At 37.1% G+C, this 17,330-nt stretch overlaps 2 protein-coding genes across 2 annotated transcripts; one reads left to right on the forward strand and one right to left on the reverse strand.

Annotated features, from left to right (window-relative positions):
* The first annotated feature begins 4 nt into the window (after positions 1-4).
* Positions 5-14,856, forward strand: LOC109206365 (polyribonucleotide nucleotidyltransferase 2, mitochondrial). Its single transcript, XM_019369195.1, has 16 exons — positions 5-468; positions 1,414-1,569; positions 1,665-1,835; positions 3,194-3,319; positions 3,395-3,556; positions 3,694-3,813; positions 4,444-4,581; positions 4,696-4,858; positions 5,714-5,839; positions 6,021-6,151; positions 7,107-7,326; positions 7,435-7,518; positions 7,986-8,065; positions 9,170-9,313; positions 13,215-13,895; positions 14,196-14,856. The coding sequence occupies exons 1-16, from the start codon at positions 130-132 to the stop codon at positions 14,298-14,300; spliced, it is 2,946 nt and encodes a 981-aa protein (XP_019224740.1). The 5' UTR covers positions 5-129; the 3' UTR covers positions 14,301-14,856.
* LOC109206366 lies at positions 11,506-12,110 on the reverse strand. Its single transcript, XM_019369196.1, has 2 exons — positions 11,994-12,110; positions 11,506-11,844 (listed from the first exon to the last, which is right to left on the reverse strand). Exons 1-2 carry the CDS (start codon positions 12,093-12,095, stop codon positions 11,527-11,529), a joined length of 420 nt encoding a protein of 139 aa, XP_019224741.1. The 5' UTR covers positions 12,096-12,110; the 3' UTR covers positions 11,506-11,526.
* Positions 14,857-17,330: the final 2,474 nt, after the last annotated feature.

Here is a 17,330-nt window from a genome sequence, read left to right on the forward strand (position 1 = left end):
CAGGAAAGTACACCAGCCCCGTCTTTAGTGTTTCCTAAAACCCCCAGCCTCCTTCACTGAAAGAACCTTAAACCCTACAAAGGCATCTTTCCCCTTTGTTCAATTTCCATTAGTCACTTTCACTCTCTAATGGCGTCTGTAAGAAACAAAGTAAATCCACTTTTGATACCGTACGTCCTCACATGGCGAAGATTCGGCTTCCGTACAATTTGCAGCGGTCGTACTGGCTTCGCGCCGTCCACGTCACCATCATTCGCCGATGCAGATACTCCTCCTGTCGCTGGCAAGAAAGTTCTGGAAACATTCGCCGAAGAATTCGAGATTGGATCACGCAAAATTACTCTAGAAACTGGAAAAATTGCGAGGTTTGCTAATGGTTCTGTAGTTTTAGCCATGGATGAGACTAAGGTCCTCTCAACTGTCGCTTCATCTAAAGGCGATGCAGCTCGTGACTTTTTGCCTCTGACAGTATGTTCACCACATTTCTGCATTTTTTTTAAAACTTATTATTCTTTATATTGTGTAGCTTGAAGGCACTGAAAATGTGCAAAATCTAAATGGCAAAGACAGACCTTTTTTTTTATTTGAAAAAGCCAAAGATACCCTCAAAATTTTCAATGTGCATACTCATATATGTAGGGCAGGATATCCAGCATTTTCTGATTAAAAGTTTGGGAGGTAACCTTTTGGCGTTTCACCTGATGAAAGTTAAAGAAGCAAACTTTATGGTTGTAACTGAAACCTTTTGATTCCAAAGTATAGACAGAAACACTTGTAGGAATTTCTGCTGCTTGCATGTAATGTTGGAGAAGCGAAATATGTGCATTCTAGAAATTGAGCTGCAGCAAGGCATATCTGTGATACCAGTGTTGTTAAAGGCTGCTTAAAGCGCACTTAAGCCCTGAAACCCGATGAACCCTAGGTTGTTGGCTTTGCCTCGCTTAATGGCGCTTTAGTTTAGCCGTCAAGGTGCTAAGGCATGTGTGCATTCACCCATGGGTTCTGTCTTAAAGGGCACAACAACATATATATCCTTAAGTGTAGTTTATTTTTTGTTTTTTCTTTCGCTAAAGCTCACGCTTTAATTGCACTTAAAGTTCCAATCGACTTTAGCATTATTTTTTCTCTTTTGACTTCTGGTGATATGTGGATACTGCGAAAATGATGGAAATAGGAGGTCAAACTACAATAGATGGCTTATGGTTTGGTAATAATTGGCGCTGCACATTATGTAGTACTTATGGCTTCAATATCTAAGGACAGATTAGGTGTGTTTCCCTTTTTCTTGTTTTCCCTCTCTTCCATGCACTTTGTACCTTCTCTGTTTTCCTATTGATTGATACTTGTAAATAATTAGTCTGAACCTTTGTTCATTATGTGGTCATGAGTGCTGATAATGTTTGCTTCTCTTAGGTTGATTACCAAGAGAAACAATTTGCTCAAGGTGTTATTCCTACAACATACATGAGGAGAGAGGGTGCTCCAAAAGAACGTGAACTTTTATGTGGCCGTCTTATTGATCGACCCATAAGACCACTTTTTCCATCTGGATTTTACCATGAAGTGCAGGTAAAGCTGTCATCATCTCATTGCAATGCACTTGATAATAATTGTTCATTGAAGTCTATGACCTTCTCTGACTCACATTACTTTTTTCTCCCCAGGTAATGGCAAGTGTTCTTTCGTCGGACGGGAAACAAGATCCAGATGTAATGGCAGCTAACGCATCATCTGCTGCTCTAATGTTATCGGATATTCCTTGGGGTGGGCCAATTGGAGTAATACGTATTGGAAGGATTTCTGGTCAATTTGTTGTAAATCCAAGCATGGATGAGGTAATATCGTATTTTAGATGGCATCGTTAGAATAAATTTATTGCGTTTAAGACTTTTTCGATTTCAGCAAGTCGACTTTCATTCTGGTGGCGGTTACGACTTTGACATCTTGAGAGCTTAAGGATTCAACTTTAGCATGAATGTTTCTTTTAGGAAAGTCTGCAATTATACTATTAGAAACAGGGCCAAGTTATTTGAGATTTTCAAAACAGTTTGTATCAGGAGTAGAAATTATGTTTTACCTTCAGTTAACCTTGATATCCTGGTGTGTAACATAGTTTAAACCTATCTCTTTATAACTTTAGATGAGAAGATGTCAGATACTAAGATGCATACACATGGATATAGTGTTAATTTTCAGCCTTCACCGCTGAAGGCAAAACCAAGTGGAAAACCAGGGTTTTGCTGGATTCACTTTTACCTTGTCCTTGAAAGAGAAGTAACATGATTTTTGGCCCCCAGGGCTTAGTTCAAGCGGCAAAGGTTGAGGGACTTGTGAGTTAGGTCATAGGTTCGAGTCTCGCACAATGTGAACTAAGTCTGGTATTTAAGTAGGGAAGGCCCATTATCCTTGAGTTTCGAAGGCTGCAGTTGGTCTTAAGGGTTGGTGCTAGACAGATGTCTCGGTCACAAAAAAAGAAAGAAGTAACATGATTCTTAAAGTCATTGAAATGGAGAAAAGAGGACGACTCTCACATGTGGTGCCTCATGTGACATCACATGTTTGTCATAGGGAACAAGCATGGTAACAGACATAATAACTAGAAAGAAAAAAAAGCATGATAGCACACATAAGCTTTTAAAACATATATATATTGGTGTTGTCTAGGTCAACTTACATGCACCTTGACTAATTCACCAGTATTTTTTTACCTCCCATCATAGGTACCCCGTAACCTTATAAAAAGGTTTGAGGCAACTGCTTCGACAGATTGGAAAAAATCACATAGCATTTTTGTTTACCTCTATTAGGGTTTGAACCCTGGTCTTCCATAATCTATTCCAGCTTCATTGATAGTTAAGCCAATCCTTGGGTGCCATACCTAGTTACACTCTAATGGCATATGGTTAAATTAAGTGTAAAAATTTTGAGCTTTGAGATCTCGTGCAGAGGTTGTAGCTACTCGATTACGTAGCCACTGCTAGGTGTCAATAGCGGAGTAAGTTAGCTTTTCCTAGAATCTAGATACTAGGCATAGTAAGAAGAACGACATAGTAAGAGAATAAAACAAAAAGCCACTTGGCAACTCCAACTACCAATGTGCCTTATGGCAGTTGCTGTAAGTGATGCCAATTATGTTCACCAGTAGTTGCAGTCCTGTCCCTTTATTGAAGTCTTCATAATGGATGTCATGCAGCTTAGTATCAGTGATCTTAACTTGGTATATGCATGTACGAGGGATAAAACTTTGATGATAGATGTCCAAGCTCGTGAAATTTCTGAGAAGGATTTGGAAGCTGCTTTGAGACTTGCTCATCCAGAGGTGAGATATTGCTGGCTATCAATTTGTTACTGCACCGTTACTCCAAACCAGTAATGCTGATTTTTGAATATTCAGGCTGTTAAGTATCTTGACCCTCAAATTAGACTCGCAGCTAAAGCTGGTAAGCAGAAGAAAGAGTATAAGCTGTCTATGGTATCTGAAAGAACATTTGAGAAAATTGAGAATTTGGCCAAAGAACCTATAGAAGCTGTTTTTACAGACCCTACTTACGGAAAGGTTCGTATTTTTTTACTACAAGATGAATTTTTGGGGACTTCACTGTTTTTCACTATTCATGCTATATATCTACTGGTAATGACAGCAGTGACCTTATTTCCATCTCATTAAATATTATGTTTCCCATTGTTATTCAGTTTGAGCGTGGAGAAGCTTTAGAAAAAATCACACAGGATGTTAAAAGAGCCCTTGAGGAAGAAGGTGATGAAGAAGGCTTAAAAATTCTACCAAAGACAGTTGATACAGTGAGGAAGCAGGTATGGTTGTAGAGGCTGAAGTTTATCTTTTGTGCTTCCAATTGTGAGGCTCTATTTGTGCATCTTCAATGGACAGCAGAATTTTGTTTCTTCTTTTTCTGTTGTTGATTGCAGAGGAACACAAGTTCAATGATTGGCCTTCTAGGTTATTTCCTCATGCATTTGGTCTTTTTCAAAATAATGTGTATTTCCCTAATAATAGATTGATAGTAGGTTGCAACATGTATTTTGGATTATAAGTCCATTAGCAAACACGGTCATATTCTTTATAAAGACTTGAATACTTCAGTTAGGGTCGTTTGATTTAACACCAGCATATCCCAGGGTTATCCTGGATAATCAATCCCACCTTCTATATGGGGTAATTATACCAAGATTTTGGTATAAAAATAATACTTATTTTAGACCCATAAAAAAAATACTTATTTTAGCTAATACCTTCAACCAAAAACAGGATAAATTTTATCCCAAAATTTATACCGGGCTAACAACCTAATCCCTTGAACCAAACTGCCACTGCATTTTTGAGGAATATTTGTTTGGGCTTCTTGATACATCTTACTTCTGCTTAAGTTCTGACTTTAATATCACTTCGTGATGGTAACATCCTCAAGTTTCTGACAACATCAGGTTGTTCGCAGAAGGATCATTTCAGAAGGGCTTAGAGTGGATGGAAGGCGTCTTGACGAAGTTCGGCCTTTGTACTGTGAAGCTGGTAATTTACCTGTACTGCATGGGTCTGCACTGTTTTCAAGAGGGGATACTCAGGTTAGTATGTTCATTTTCACTAAGAACACAGGGTGTACTATGATTTAGGGTTATTGTCACATGCAAATATGCAATCTTGTTGCCATTCATTTTCCTTATGGGATGTTTATACAGGTCCTTTGCACTGTTACCCTTGGAGCCCCTGGGGATGCTCAACGTCTGGATTCGCTGGTCGGTCCTTCAAGCAAGCGATTCATGCTTCATTATAGTTTTCCACCATTTTGTACGAATGAAGTTGGCAAGCGAGCTGGCCTGAATAGGCGTGAAGTTGGTCATGGTAAGCTATTTGGTTCTCAGGTCTATAATATGGTCATGGTTAGCTATTTGGTTCTCAGGTTTATAATATGTTCTGCTCCTGAGGTTACTGAAAGCTGTAGATGGACCTTAATACTAGAATGTCAATTTGCAGCTATAATCAACCTTAATATGTGGAAATGGTTATGCCGTTGTGTATCCACAAGACCACGAGGGAATAGAGATGTTAATGATGTATTCCCTTCTCTTTTCCCAGTAGCCTTATTTTTTCTTGTTTTATTATTGTTTCCGTATTTCATGTAAAAACCAAATACTGGTTAAAGGAAAAAGGAGAGAAGATCCTATTCTCCTCTCTCATTCAAGATCCTAAAGTAAGGGGCAGGGTTGCATGCATTGTTCTTATATGTTTGATTAATAAATATTTGTATTATCTGGTATAACTTGTTCTAGTTTTGGAATCTCTCTCCACTTGATCATCTTTTGGGTTTCTTGATCTTTCTGTTCATTTTCTACGAACTCCAAAAAGTGTAAAAGGTGAAAGCGTAATTGTTGAAGACCAGACTTACCTACCTTGCTCCTTTCAGAAGGCATGCTTGATGATGCTTAACTCGAAAGGCGATCTAACTCTTTGGTCACAAATTCTTGTGGCCTCGTAAGTGATGAGCCTTGTCATGTAGCTAGCTTATAGACATTTTTTGCGCAATGGTCAGGAACCAGTAGTTAGAATTCTTATTTTGTTCATACTCACCCAATTTAATTGGCTTTTGAAGTTGGACAGCCATTTGATGACAAATCTGCTCTTCATCAAATTTATGTTCATGTTACTTTTTTTCTATTATGATAGCATTGCCAGGGTAATTTGTGATATCTTCTGCAGGCACTCTTGCTGAAAAGGCTCTTCTTGCCGTATTGCCTCCTGAAGATGATTTTCCATACACAGTCCGTATCAATTCTGAAGTCATGGCATCTGATGGCTCAACATCTATGGCAACTGTGTGTGGAGGTAATTTCTCAATTTGCTTGATCTCAATGTCAGTCAGATGTTTTCACGCTTCCATTGTGCAATATTGATGATGAAATTCTGAGTGGACCAATACTCAGCAGAATTCTCTGATCTAAAGATGTCTTTTAAGTTATAGTTCAGAATGCAAATGTGATGATTGCTGTTTGTTTGGTTGATGCAGGCAGCATGGCTTTGATGGATTCTGGCATTCCACTAAGAGAGCATGTAGCAGGTTTGTCGGTGGGGCTTGTTAGTGAAGTTGACCCATCAACTGGTGAAATCAAGGATTATCGTATATTAACTGATATTCTGGTGAGGACTGTGTTTCAATCTTTTTGCATGTTTGCCTTAGCTCTGTGAAGTTCAGTGAAGGGGACAAACAGAAGGGAAAATAAAGCATATATTAAATACTAAGATTTCTAACAACGCACTAAATATCCCTTTCAAAAAAAAAAAAAAACAACGCACTAAATAAACAAACTACTTTTAGTGAATATCCTCAAAGGGACAAAGACACAAACAAATAAGATTTGGTAAATATCCTGTAAGCTATCAACAAGATAGTACTTTTTAGTGAATTTCCTCAAGATAGTAACCTGCAATTTAAATGGTGACTCAACATTGCTCCAAATCAAATATCGGCCGCTGGAGCAAGACCAATTTTTTTGGTCACTGTGGGTATGTGCTTTAAAGTTGTGAAATCATCTAGTCACTGAAGGACTAGGTTTTAAGATGTGCATCTACTATTCAACCAACACTCCCTTGCATGCTTAATGCTTGTAATATGAAACTGTGGACTTTCTTGTGACCTTTTGTTTCCTCTTGGATTTCACCAAATTCTTACGAGAAGTGCTGCTCTTCTTTATTTTGGTAGAAATGCGGATTGTGGAGTGCACTGTTGCGTGTTTCCATTTGTTTCGTGTTCTAGCTTGGTCTTGTGTGTTTATGCAGCCCTTTGACTTGCTGAAGCTCCCAGTCTGTACCTTGTCTTTCTACCAATGCGCTACTTGCACTGTGATTAGATTTTACTTCTACCAGAACTATATGCTCATAAAACCTTGAGGTCGCGGAAACTGCAATTCTTGTAGACAGAGTTATCGGCTTCAAAGCTTTACTTATCTGATCACCACTTGTGTAGTTTACATTACTCCTCTTCCTCTGACTTGTTGGTTTAAGTTGGATCCTACTTTTCTTTTGGCTAAGGCTGGTCTCCATCTTTCTCTTAAGTTTGATGTGAGTTTTACTTACTTGATTAAGTAACTTCTAGGGTCTGGAAGATCATCTGGGTGACATAGATTTTAAAATTGCTGGCACCCGTAATGGAGTGACCGCAATACAATTAGATATAAAACCAGCTGGAATTCCTTTGGATATCGTATGCGAATGTCTAGATCCTGCACTTAAAGGGAGGCTTCAAATCCTTGAACATATGGAGCGCGAGATAAGTGCTCCACGTATTCAGGATGACAGATATTCTCCTCGGCTAGGTAAGTAGCTTCTTCCCCATCATTGATTTTGGATTTATCTAAACTCTTTGTTTCCACTTCATTTAACATGTCTCTTTTGCTAATATTTTGGTAACTGCTTCAACACAGTTACGTTAAAATACAGCAATGACGCCCTTCGTCGCTTGATTGGTCCTGTTGGTGCTTTGAAGAGGAAAATTGAAGAAGAAACAGGTGCAGTCAACAGTTTGCATTAGAGTTATCTGTAATCTTTACCTGGTTATTTTGATTTTTCGGTGATCTTTGACATGAGGACTTGGCTAATAATATATTTCCTCCTGCCTCTCTTGCTTTTGAGCATTGATGTAGTTCTAATGTTAATAGCGTGCTTCACTTTGTTAGTAGAATTTTCTTCCCTTCAAACTTGTTGCGGTAATATTAATTTTGGCTTTAACAAACTGAATGTGAACTAGTTTTACTTTACTTCATATTGTTTATCCTCATTATCACTTTGCCTTGTTAAGTTTCATTGGATACACACACAAAGATACACACGTAGAGACATATAATGCATGTCTTACGACATTGCATTTGCATATGTAAACGCTTTGTGATGGTGCAGCTATCGTTAACTTCTCCAGCTGATTCCTTTATCACTTTTAAGATTTGTATTGATTTCTCCCTACTGATTCATAATGTAGGTGCACGGATCTCGGTTAGTGATGGAACACTTACAATAGTTGCAAAAAATCAGTCAGTGATGGAGAAAGTACAGGAGAAGGTAATTTGTTGGCCCACTGCATGTAATTTGTTGTTTGGCCCACCTGGACTTAAGGGCAAGATCTACAGAGTGGTGGTTAGACTGACTATGTTGTATGGGGGGCTAAGTGCTGGCCCGTCAAGAAGTCCCATGTCCAGAAGATGAAAGTAGCTGAAATGAGAATGTCGAGATGGATGTGTGGGCATACCAGGAAGGACATGATTAGGAATGAAGTTATTAGGGACAAGGTAGGAGTGGCATCTGTGGAGGACTAGTTGCGGGAATCGAGGTTGAAATGGTTTGTGCATGTGACGAGGAGAGACATAGATGCTCCGTTCAGGAGGCGTGAGGGGTTGTCCGTGACGGGTCTGAGGAAGGGAAAAGGTAGGCCTAAGAAGTATCGGAGAGAAGTAATTAGGCAGGACATGTCGTTGCTTCAGCTTACCGAGGATATGACCCACGATAGGAAGGTGTGGAGGTCGAGAATTAGGGTCGTAGGTTGACTGATAATAGTGTATTCCTCCTAGGTTTACCAGTAGTACTAGGATTATTTTTGTATTATCTTATCATGGTTCTTTATTACATGTTGTGTCACTTGAGTTGAGGGTCTATCAGAAATAACCTCTCTTCCTTCATAAGGTAGGGGTAAGGTCTGCGTACACATTACTTTACTCAGACCCCACATGTGGGATTGCACTGGGTTTGTTGTTGTTGTTGCTGTGTCATTCACGCTCGTTATCATATTACATTGTTGTTTCCATTGTTTGCTACTTGGCCGCTTTGTCTTATCTCCACTGTTCCCTGAGCCGAGGGTCTATCGGAAACAACCTTTCTATCTTTATAAGGTAGGGGTAAGGTTGCGTACACACTACCCTCCCCAGGCCCCATTTATGGGATTACACTGGGTTCGTTGTTGTTGTAGAAGAGATTGAGCACAATCTTGTAACTGAAGTAAGTAGAACAGCTAAGACAGAATGGTGAATTAGTTGTAGAAAGGTTTGTCGTGAAAGTTTCCCATGTCCTATAGATGTTTCAAAACCTTGTTTTTCACTTTCCTTTGGCTTCACAATCCTTGAAAAGTTTCTGAGCCAACTAATGTCATCCTTTGTAATTTATTTTTGACAGGTTGATTTCATTATTGGGCGTGAAATTGAGATTGGAGGCATATATAAAGGTATTGTTACATCTGTTAAAGAATACGGTGCCTTCGTGGAGTTCAATGGTGGACAACAAGGCCTCTTACATATTTCAGAATTGTCACACGAACCGGTAGGTGCTCTCTCTCTCTCTCTCTCTCTCTCTCTCTCTCTCTCTCGTATGTGCACTAGGGTTAAGGATGAGTTACACAAGTTCAGTCCTGTTGGTTTACAGATTTTTCGGTTGAAATTAACACTTTGTACTGGTAACCTAGTAGCCTGCAAAATATTAGATTTATTTTTGGAAGGACCATAGTGAGCCTCTGTTTCTTTTGATTTTGGGTGATGACTACTCTTTTAGGGTAATGGATCAAAATTTTGTAATGTCAAGTATCTTAGCAGTTGGAAAAAAAAAAGTATCTTAGCAGTTTAAAAGTTGATGCTTTTTCAATCTCACTCAGTCATAGTGCCCACTCTACAAAAGTCGATATTACCGTACTAATAGCTCACTCCTACTATGCAAATAGAGATTGAGACTATTTGCAGAAAATAATGATGACCTTCTTCTGAGATAGTATATCATTGCTTACAAGCACAAATTTATAATTTTTCTTCGAAAATTTGAAATTAACTGGACTATATATTGCTTGCAATCTGCTGCGGTTCCACACAAATTTTTTAATTCAGCAAATGTAATGTCTATATGGGTGTGTTTGGTACGAAGGAAAATGTTTTCCTAGAAAGTGTTTTCATGGGAAATGAATGGTTTTATCACTTATTTTCCCTTGTTTGGTTGGTGAATCAAAAATATTTTCTGGAAAATATTTTCTTTTGGTTAGAGAGTAGAAAATATTTTTTTTAGGAAAATATGTTTTTATGCTACTCTCCTCACCCTCCCCATGTATCTAAAAATTCACATGTACAAACCCAAAGGAACTAATGTGTTGCTTTACTTTTTTACGCAAAAATAACATTGAAATTTTTGCTCAATAATTAAAAAGAAAATACTCTTTTTTGGTTGAAAAAGAAAGTACTCTTTCTACAACATAAAAATAAAGTACTCATTTTATGAAATAAAAGAATACCTTTTCTACATTATGAAAAGAAAATACTCATTTTGTTGAAATGGAAAAAGAAAATACTTTTTTTACATCATGAAAAGAATTTTTTTTTTGTTGAAATGAAAAAAAAAACTTTTTCTACATGAAAAGAAAATATTTTTTTGTTAAATGAATTTTTTTTTTATATCATAAAAAAAATATTCATTTGTTGAAATGAAAAAAAAAATCTATCTATAACATGAAAAGAAAGTACTATTAATAGTATTTTTATTTAGTGTGTGTTGGTTCTTGATAAAAGAAATTAAGGGAAATAACCGGGAAGATGACAAGAAAATAAAAAATATACTGGAATAGATGTAAAAGGAACTGAAGCTGAAAATACTATCTTATTTTACTGCATTTGGACTACAATTTATAAGAGAAATACTAACTTAAAAGACCTAAAAATCAGTACAAAAATATGCTGAAAATAACTAACTCCTAGAGACTAGTTCACTCCTAAAGACTAGTTCAAAATTATTTCAAATTCAAACTAAATTACTGCAGTAAATAGCTGAAACAGTAAAATAATTTTACTGAGAGCAGCTTCTAAAGCATATTTCTAACACTCCTCCTTGCTTTTGAAGCTGCAAATTCTGAATTTGTCCCTTGTAAACCTTTAACTGGAAGCGACTTTGTATGTAAATCTGCCAACTGATCTTTGGACTTGCAGTGAATCGAGTTCACTTCTGTATTTTGCTGCATCTCTTGATTGTTAATGAAATAAGTTGGCTCGTTTTTCAGCTTCATTTGCATCTTGCCTTGAGACTTGTCAACTTTCTTCCAGAATTGCATTTTCTGAAATATTGACAACTTCTTCCTTACCTTATTTTCACATATGTCCTCAGTTGGAGAATTACCTGCACTTAGTAGATTCTTTTGGCTCCATTCTTCATCTTCGGTTGGATCAAATGAGAAATTTTTACCTCTCATTTTAACCCTTAAAATCTCAAGTCCAGTTGCATCATAAATGAAACAATATTTATCTTCAAAGGATACTTTAAATCCTTTTTCCATTAGTTGTCCAACACTTAATAAATTTTGATCAATATCAGGAACATAAAGAACATCTGAAATTTTCTTAGTACCTGAATTTGTTGGGATTGCAACAGTTCCTTTTCCTTTAGCAAGAATATAATCACCATTTCCAATTCTGACTTTCTTATTTCCTATAGACGTGAACTCTTTGAAAAGATTTCTGTCATATGTCATGTGTTTCGTACAACCACTGTCAATCAACCAAAAATCAGATTTTTTTGGTTGAAAGAATAGTTGCCACAAACAAGTGATCTTCTTCTTCTTCATTGGCGACTTGGGCATCTGCTTCATGCTTTTGATATTTGCCTTTGCAAATTACAGCTTCATGACCAAGTTGGTTGCAAATTTTGCACTTTGCATCTGGCCTCTTCCAACATTTGAATGGTGGATGACCTTTTTTGCCACAGTGCTGACAAGGCGGGTAATTTTTTTTAACATTATTACCCTTGCTTTGAGTTTTGTGGTTGGCTGCCAGGGCTCCTTCAACCATACCATCTTGCCTCATAAGCCTCCTTTGCTCTTGTGCCTGCAATGTATTTAACAATTCTGCCAAGATAATCTTGGATAGATCCTTTGTATTTTCCAAGGTAGTTATGGATACTTCATATCAGGCACCGTAACAAGAATTTTTTCAACAATTCTTGAATCTTTAAATTTAGTACCAAGCAATCTTACCTTGTTAACAATGCCAAGCAACCGATCTGAGTATTCTTTGATAGTCTCAGATTCCTTCATTTTCCGCAACTCGAATTCCCTTATTAAATTCAACACCTTCATGTCTCGTATTCTTTCATCTCCTGTATATTCTCCCTTCAGATAATCCCAGCTGATTTGAGAGCCATAACTCTCGTGAAAATTGTTGCAGACACACCAGCAAACAAAGTTGCTTTCGCCTTTGATTTCCTGGTTTTCTTTTCCTTGTGACTCTTGATCTGGGCCACCGTGGGATTGTTAGGCAGCGGAAGAACATCATAATCCTTTTCCACGGTCTCCCAAAGATCTAAAGCCTCCAAGTAAGTCTCCATTCTCACTGCCCACAGTTGGTAATTTTCACCATCAAAGACTGGAGGAGCCAATCGAGAAAAACTCATTTAAGTCTCCATCTCACTCAAGAAAAGATTTTACTTAGGTCCCTTAAGAAGATGGCTCTTGATACCAATTGTTGGTTCTTGATCAAAGAAATTAAGGGAAATAACTGGGAAGATGACAAGAAAATAAAAAATATACTGGAATAGATGTAAAAGGAACTGAAGCTGAAAATACTATCTTATTTTACTGCATTTGGACTACAATTTATAAGAGAAATACTAACTTAAAAGACCTAAAAATCAGCACAAAATATGCTGAAAATAACTAACTCCTAGAGACTAGTTCACTCCTAAAGACTAGTTCAAAATTATTTCTAATTCAAACTAAATTACTGCAGTAAATAGCTGAAACGGTAAAATAATTTTACTGAGAGCAGCTTCTAAAGCATATTTCTAACAGTGTGGGGGTGGGTTGGTTTGGTGGGGGTTGATGAGGATGGTGAATAGTGTGGGGAAGGTTGAGAAAAGTTTTGGAAAATGTTTTTCCTTCTCTTAAAAGGAAAAACATTTTCCTCAAATTGGAGGAAAATGAGTTCATGAGGAAAATGTTTTCCAAAACATTTAGGCCAACCAAACATGGGAAAATTGGAAAACATTTTCGGAAAAAGTTTTCCTTCATACCATACACGCCCTATATGTAAAAATTGTGCAAGTCATGCATAATTATATGGTAAAAACATAAGTTGAATAGTTTATACTGTCCTTGTTGTACTTGAGGAACAAGGTCAGAGGCATGAAGGTTTAGGCTAGATTGACTACTCATGACATGTTATTGTTTTGTGATTAATTTGTGTCTTTTTACCATTAGGTTTCCCGAGTTTCAGACGTGGTATCTGTGGGAAAGCAACTTTCTTTAATGTGTATAGGGCAGGACGTTCGTGGTAATATTAAGTTATCACTAAAAGCTACTCTGCCTAGACCAAAATCCAAGACACACATTTCTGTTGATGAACCTGTTGCTCCTGCTAGTCCAGAGGTTAATGTTTGGGCTGCCATTGAGGATGTATCTAATGAGCAAGAAAAAGAAGTTGCTGATGCGGGGCCTGAAACTAGTGAATCAACTTTAAAGTCAGCTACACCAGCAGTTCTAATCCGAAGTGCTGCCGAGTGTGATGAGGAGGAAAAAAGTGCTGGTCTAAATTCAAAAGGTGATAATGGATCTAAAAGTCCTCCTAAATTTGATAAGAAAACAAGGATGTCGTCGTCTTTCTTAGAATCTAGTTTTTCTTCAAGAAATGCCAAGTCCAAAAGAGGCAAGGATGCCATTCTTGACCTACTAAGTGATGATGAAAGTGAGCAGAAACATACTTCTGAAGCAGGCCTGCATTCTAAAATTGGGTCAGATAAGAATGACGCTACGACTGAGACCCCTATGAGTGCAAATAAACTAAAGCTTGGTATGAAAGTAACAGCAAAGGTGCATCAAATTCGTGCCCTTGGTTTGGTGCTGGATTTGGGTGGTGGAATTCGGGGAATGTATCGTTTTGAGGTATGTTTCACTTTACTGTCTTAAAGTTTCTCTATTTTTTTGAACTTTCTACAGCAACTCTGCTTTATGTAAAATGCCTTATTTGCAAGTTGGGGTCAAAATATTTGCTATATTTTCTTAATTTTATGTTTCTATTGGTGACCATTGCTTGCTTCCCTTCTTTTCCTTGTTTAGCCATCTGATATTCACAAAAACTGTAACAAATATTTGGATGGTCCCAGTAGGTTTTATTTTGCATTCCACCACTTTTAGATGTTCAATGAGATATTTCTTGTTTTAACTGCTGAATGTGCGGTGCAGCCTGGTGCAAAGAGGGACTTTGAGGTGGGTGATGAGCTGCGAGTGAAGTGTTCAAGTTTTTCAACCAAAGGGGTTCCAGTATTATCTTTGGTGAAAGAAGAGTAATTTAAGGCTATTCCAAAGTAAAGCATAAAACTGCAGGCTGTAAAAATCTCAACTAACAAATACTGACAGGAAATCACAAGACATTGATGTTTGTGAACTCTGTTTCAAGAGCCTGCATTTCTCAGAGCACGTTGCAGATTGTTGCGATGAGTTGGATCATGAGAATAAACAAAACAGAAAGCCTCCTAAAACGCGGTAGTCTCCCGAACAGGGTTGTTGTTGCAAGCCCTTCACCTCTGGTCAGGTTTAGTCGTGTGACTTTGTGTCACAAATAGTTTCAAATTGTTTAGTTGGTGCGAATTGAGCGTCAATGTAAATCATTCTTTCATAGCTCTTTCTATATTAAGTTTGTCTATGCAAACAAATGGGGTTGGGGGAATGTTTAGTAATAGCTAGGTCTCATTATTGTATGTGTTTTTTTTTTCCTCCTGATATCCTCCTGATGATGATACGTTTTTGTATCAATATAATAATTTAGACTGGGGATCTTCAGTCGTCAAACCATTCAGTTGTCTGTTCTTCGTGTCATTCACTAAAGATGGTATGGTTTCGTCTGCCTAAGTATGTCAATTTGCATTGGGAAGCCGATGAATATTCTTTCTTCTCCTTCTTAGTCTTTCTTTTATTTATTTCTGAAGCGTAAGTGCGTGCGTGTAGCAACAACAACGACGACCCAGTAAAAACCCACAATTGAGGTCTGGGGAGGGTAATGTGTACGCAGACCTTACCCCTACCTCGAATGAGTATAGAGGTTGTTTCCAAAAGACCCTCGGCTCAAGAAGACGGAAAAAACAAGAAGAGAAGGAAAGGGGCAATATATTAGTACCATCAAACAGAAACTAAAGAAATGATATTAGCATCATAAGAACTAGAAAATAGTTGAAATGCAATAACAAAACCAGAAAATGGGCCCGATGCTATGAAAACGTAAGGATAGGAGAACATAACATAAACCCCTAGCAGTCTAAGACCACCCCTATCGAACTAGCCTCACCCCTAGACTTGACTACATCCTAACTACAACCCTAATGCTCGACCTCCATATCTTCCTATCAAGGGCCATGTCCTCGAAAATTTGGAGCAACACCATGTCCTGTCTAATCACCTCTCCCTAATACTTCTTAGGCCACCCTCTACCTCTTCTCGTCCCCGCCAGGGCCAAAATCTCGCACCTCCTCACCGGAGCATCAAGGCTCCTCCTCCGCACGTGCTCGAACCATCTGAGCCTTGCTTCCCGCATTTTATCATCCATAGGAGCCACGCGCACCTTCTCCCGAATAACTTCATTCCTAATCTTATCCATCCTAGTATGCCCGCACATCCACCTCAACATCCTCATCTCTGCCACTTTCATCTTCTGGATATGAGAGTGAAGCGTAAGTGTGTGCGTGGAGATAAAATTGTAGCTGCATTTGGTGTTTACACTAAATTAATAGTTGCATGACATATGATTGCAAATTTAACTTATTTTGTTTAACCATGATTGATCAATATGCATTCTCACCTTATAAATTCACTTAATCATGGTAAATTGATATGTTTGTATAAATAATTAAACAACCATAGTATCACTTTTTGCCCGCGCCAAAAATTATTTAAATCTGGTAGCCGAAAAAAGTGTATAAGACTTGTAGTATACTTTTGTATATAACATACAGTTTATATATATATATATATATATATATATATATATATATATATATATATATATATATATATATATATATATATATATATATATATATATATATATATANATACGAAAATATATAAATTTTATACATTTTTTCGACTATTATATTTACAACGGCTATATTTCCAAATTTGTTTTACTTGTCAAATGGAGTTATTCTCACTCTTCTTCAACTAAACTAGTAATGATTTAATATAGGTTCTTCAAACTATATATTGATGGTATGAAATTGAATAAGAAAAGTTATGGAAGGCAGCTGCGTTTATTCACGGCATAATAATAACCTTTGATAGAATTGACAAATGTTGCTAATGAAATCCCACTAATTTTGGAGATTTAAAAACGAGAAACGTGAGCATGTTTTGCTCAAGTATGTTGATATTCGGGCTGTACCAAAAGAGCCTATTGTACGCAAGTTTATATGCATATCTGCAAGAGGTTGTTTTCACGACTTGAACCCGTGACCTACTGGTCATATAAAATAATTTTATCAGTTACGCCAAGACTCCCCTTCACAACAACATTTTAGTATTCTAACAAAATTAATGTAAGAAAATATCCTACTAATATATGTTTGAACAGTATCAATACTCTTCCTTTTCCATAGTCTACTACTATTCCTCGTCTATTCGAAATTCTAGATTTAGTTTACTGTACTCCAAAACTCAGATTGACAAAATATTCTTGCATCGTGTTTTTTTTAATATTTATTTTATTTTATTTTGGGTAAACTCTCCATTCTCTTTTTCCAAAGCGGGTCTTCATGAGAGCAGCTTCTTATTCTTGCTTGGTCAGTAATCATAATTCAGAATTTAGAAACTAAGAATGTTGCACAGTAAGTCTTTGCGGTCTTTCTGGACCAAATCATAATTTCTATGCAAGTCACTCATTAGATGTAGAAACTACTTCTAGATTTTTTTGTTTAAATTTAAAATAGCGTGCAAATTTAGTGGTCAATTAAGAAACAAATTATGGAACATCGTTCAAATTTTAGCTACAAAAATGCTAGGTCTCAAATGTGCATTCAAAATATACTATTCATTTTATATATATATATATATGTTGGGAGGTTGAATTTGTACTTTATTATTTACGTTTACTACTGAATATAATCGAGGTGTGCCCAAACTGATCGAAAACCATGTTATGTTATTAGAAGGAACAAAAAAGCAAAGAGAGGACGAAAAGTAGGAGTACTAACTCCAATCTAACAGCCGATGTTTTTGAATTTTGAAGTCATTCCACTAGTTGTATTTGATAAATACTTAAGAATCTTTACCAACCCACCAAAAAGAAGAAGAAAACTCAGCCTAAGACTAGGTTTCTATATTTTCTTA

Source organism: Nicotiana attenuata, unplaced genomic scaffold (genome assembly GCF_001879085.1).
Source record: "Nicotiana attenuata strain UT unplaced genomic scaffold, NIATTr2, whole genome shotgun sequence".
Classification (NCBI taxonomy): domain Eukaryota; kingdom Viridiplantae; phylum Streptophyta; class Magnoliopsida; order Solanales; family Solanaceae; genus Nicotiana; species Nicotiana attenuata.

Excerpts from the sequence above, each read along its gene's own strand:
- LOC109206366 (XM_019369196.1), bottom strand. The coding sequence starts at position 12,095 with ATGAAGGTGTTGAATTTAATAAGGGAATTCGAGTTGCGGAAAATGAAG. Across the intron at positions 11,845-11,993 it reads TGCTTGGCATTGTTAACAAG|GCACAAGAGCAAAGGAGGCT; the intron begins GTAAGATTGCTT and ends AATACATTGCAG.
- LOC109206365 (XM_019369195.1), top strand. The coding sequence starts at position 130 with ATGGCGTCTGTAAGAAACAAAGTAAATCCACTTTTGATACCGTACGTC. Across the intron at positions 1,570-1,664 it reads GATTTTACCATGAAGTGCAG|GTAATGGCAAGTGTTCTTTC; the intron begins GTAAAGCTGTCA and ends TTTTCTCCCCAG. Across the intron at positions 5,840-6,020 it reads TATGGCAACTGTGTGTGGAG|GCAGCATGGCTTTGATGGAT; the intron begins GTAATTTCTCAA and ends TGGTTGATGCAG.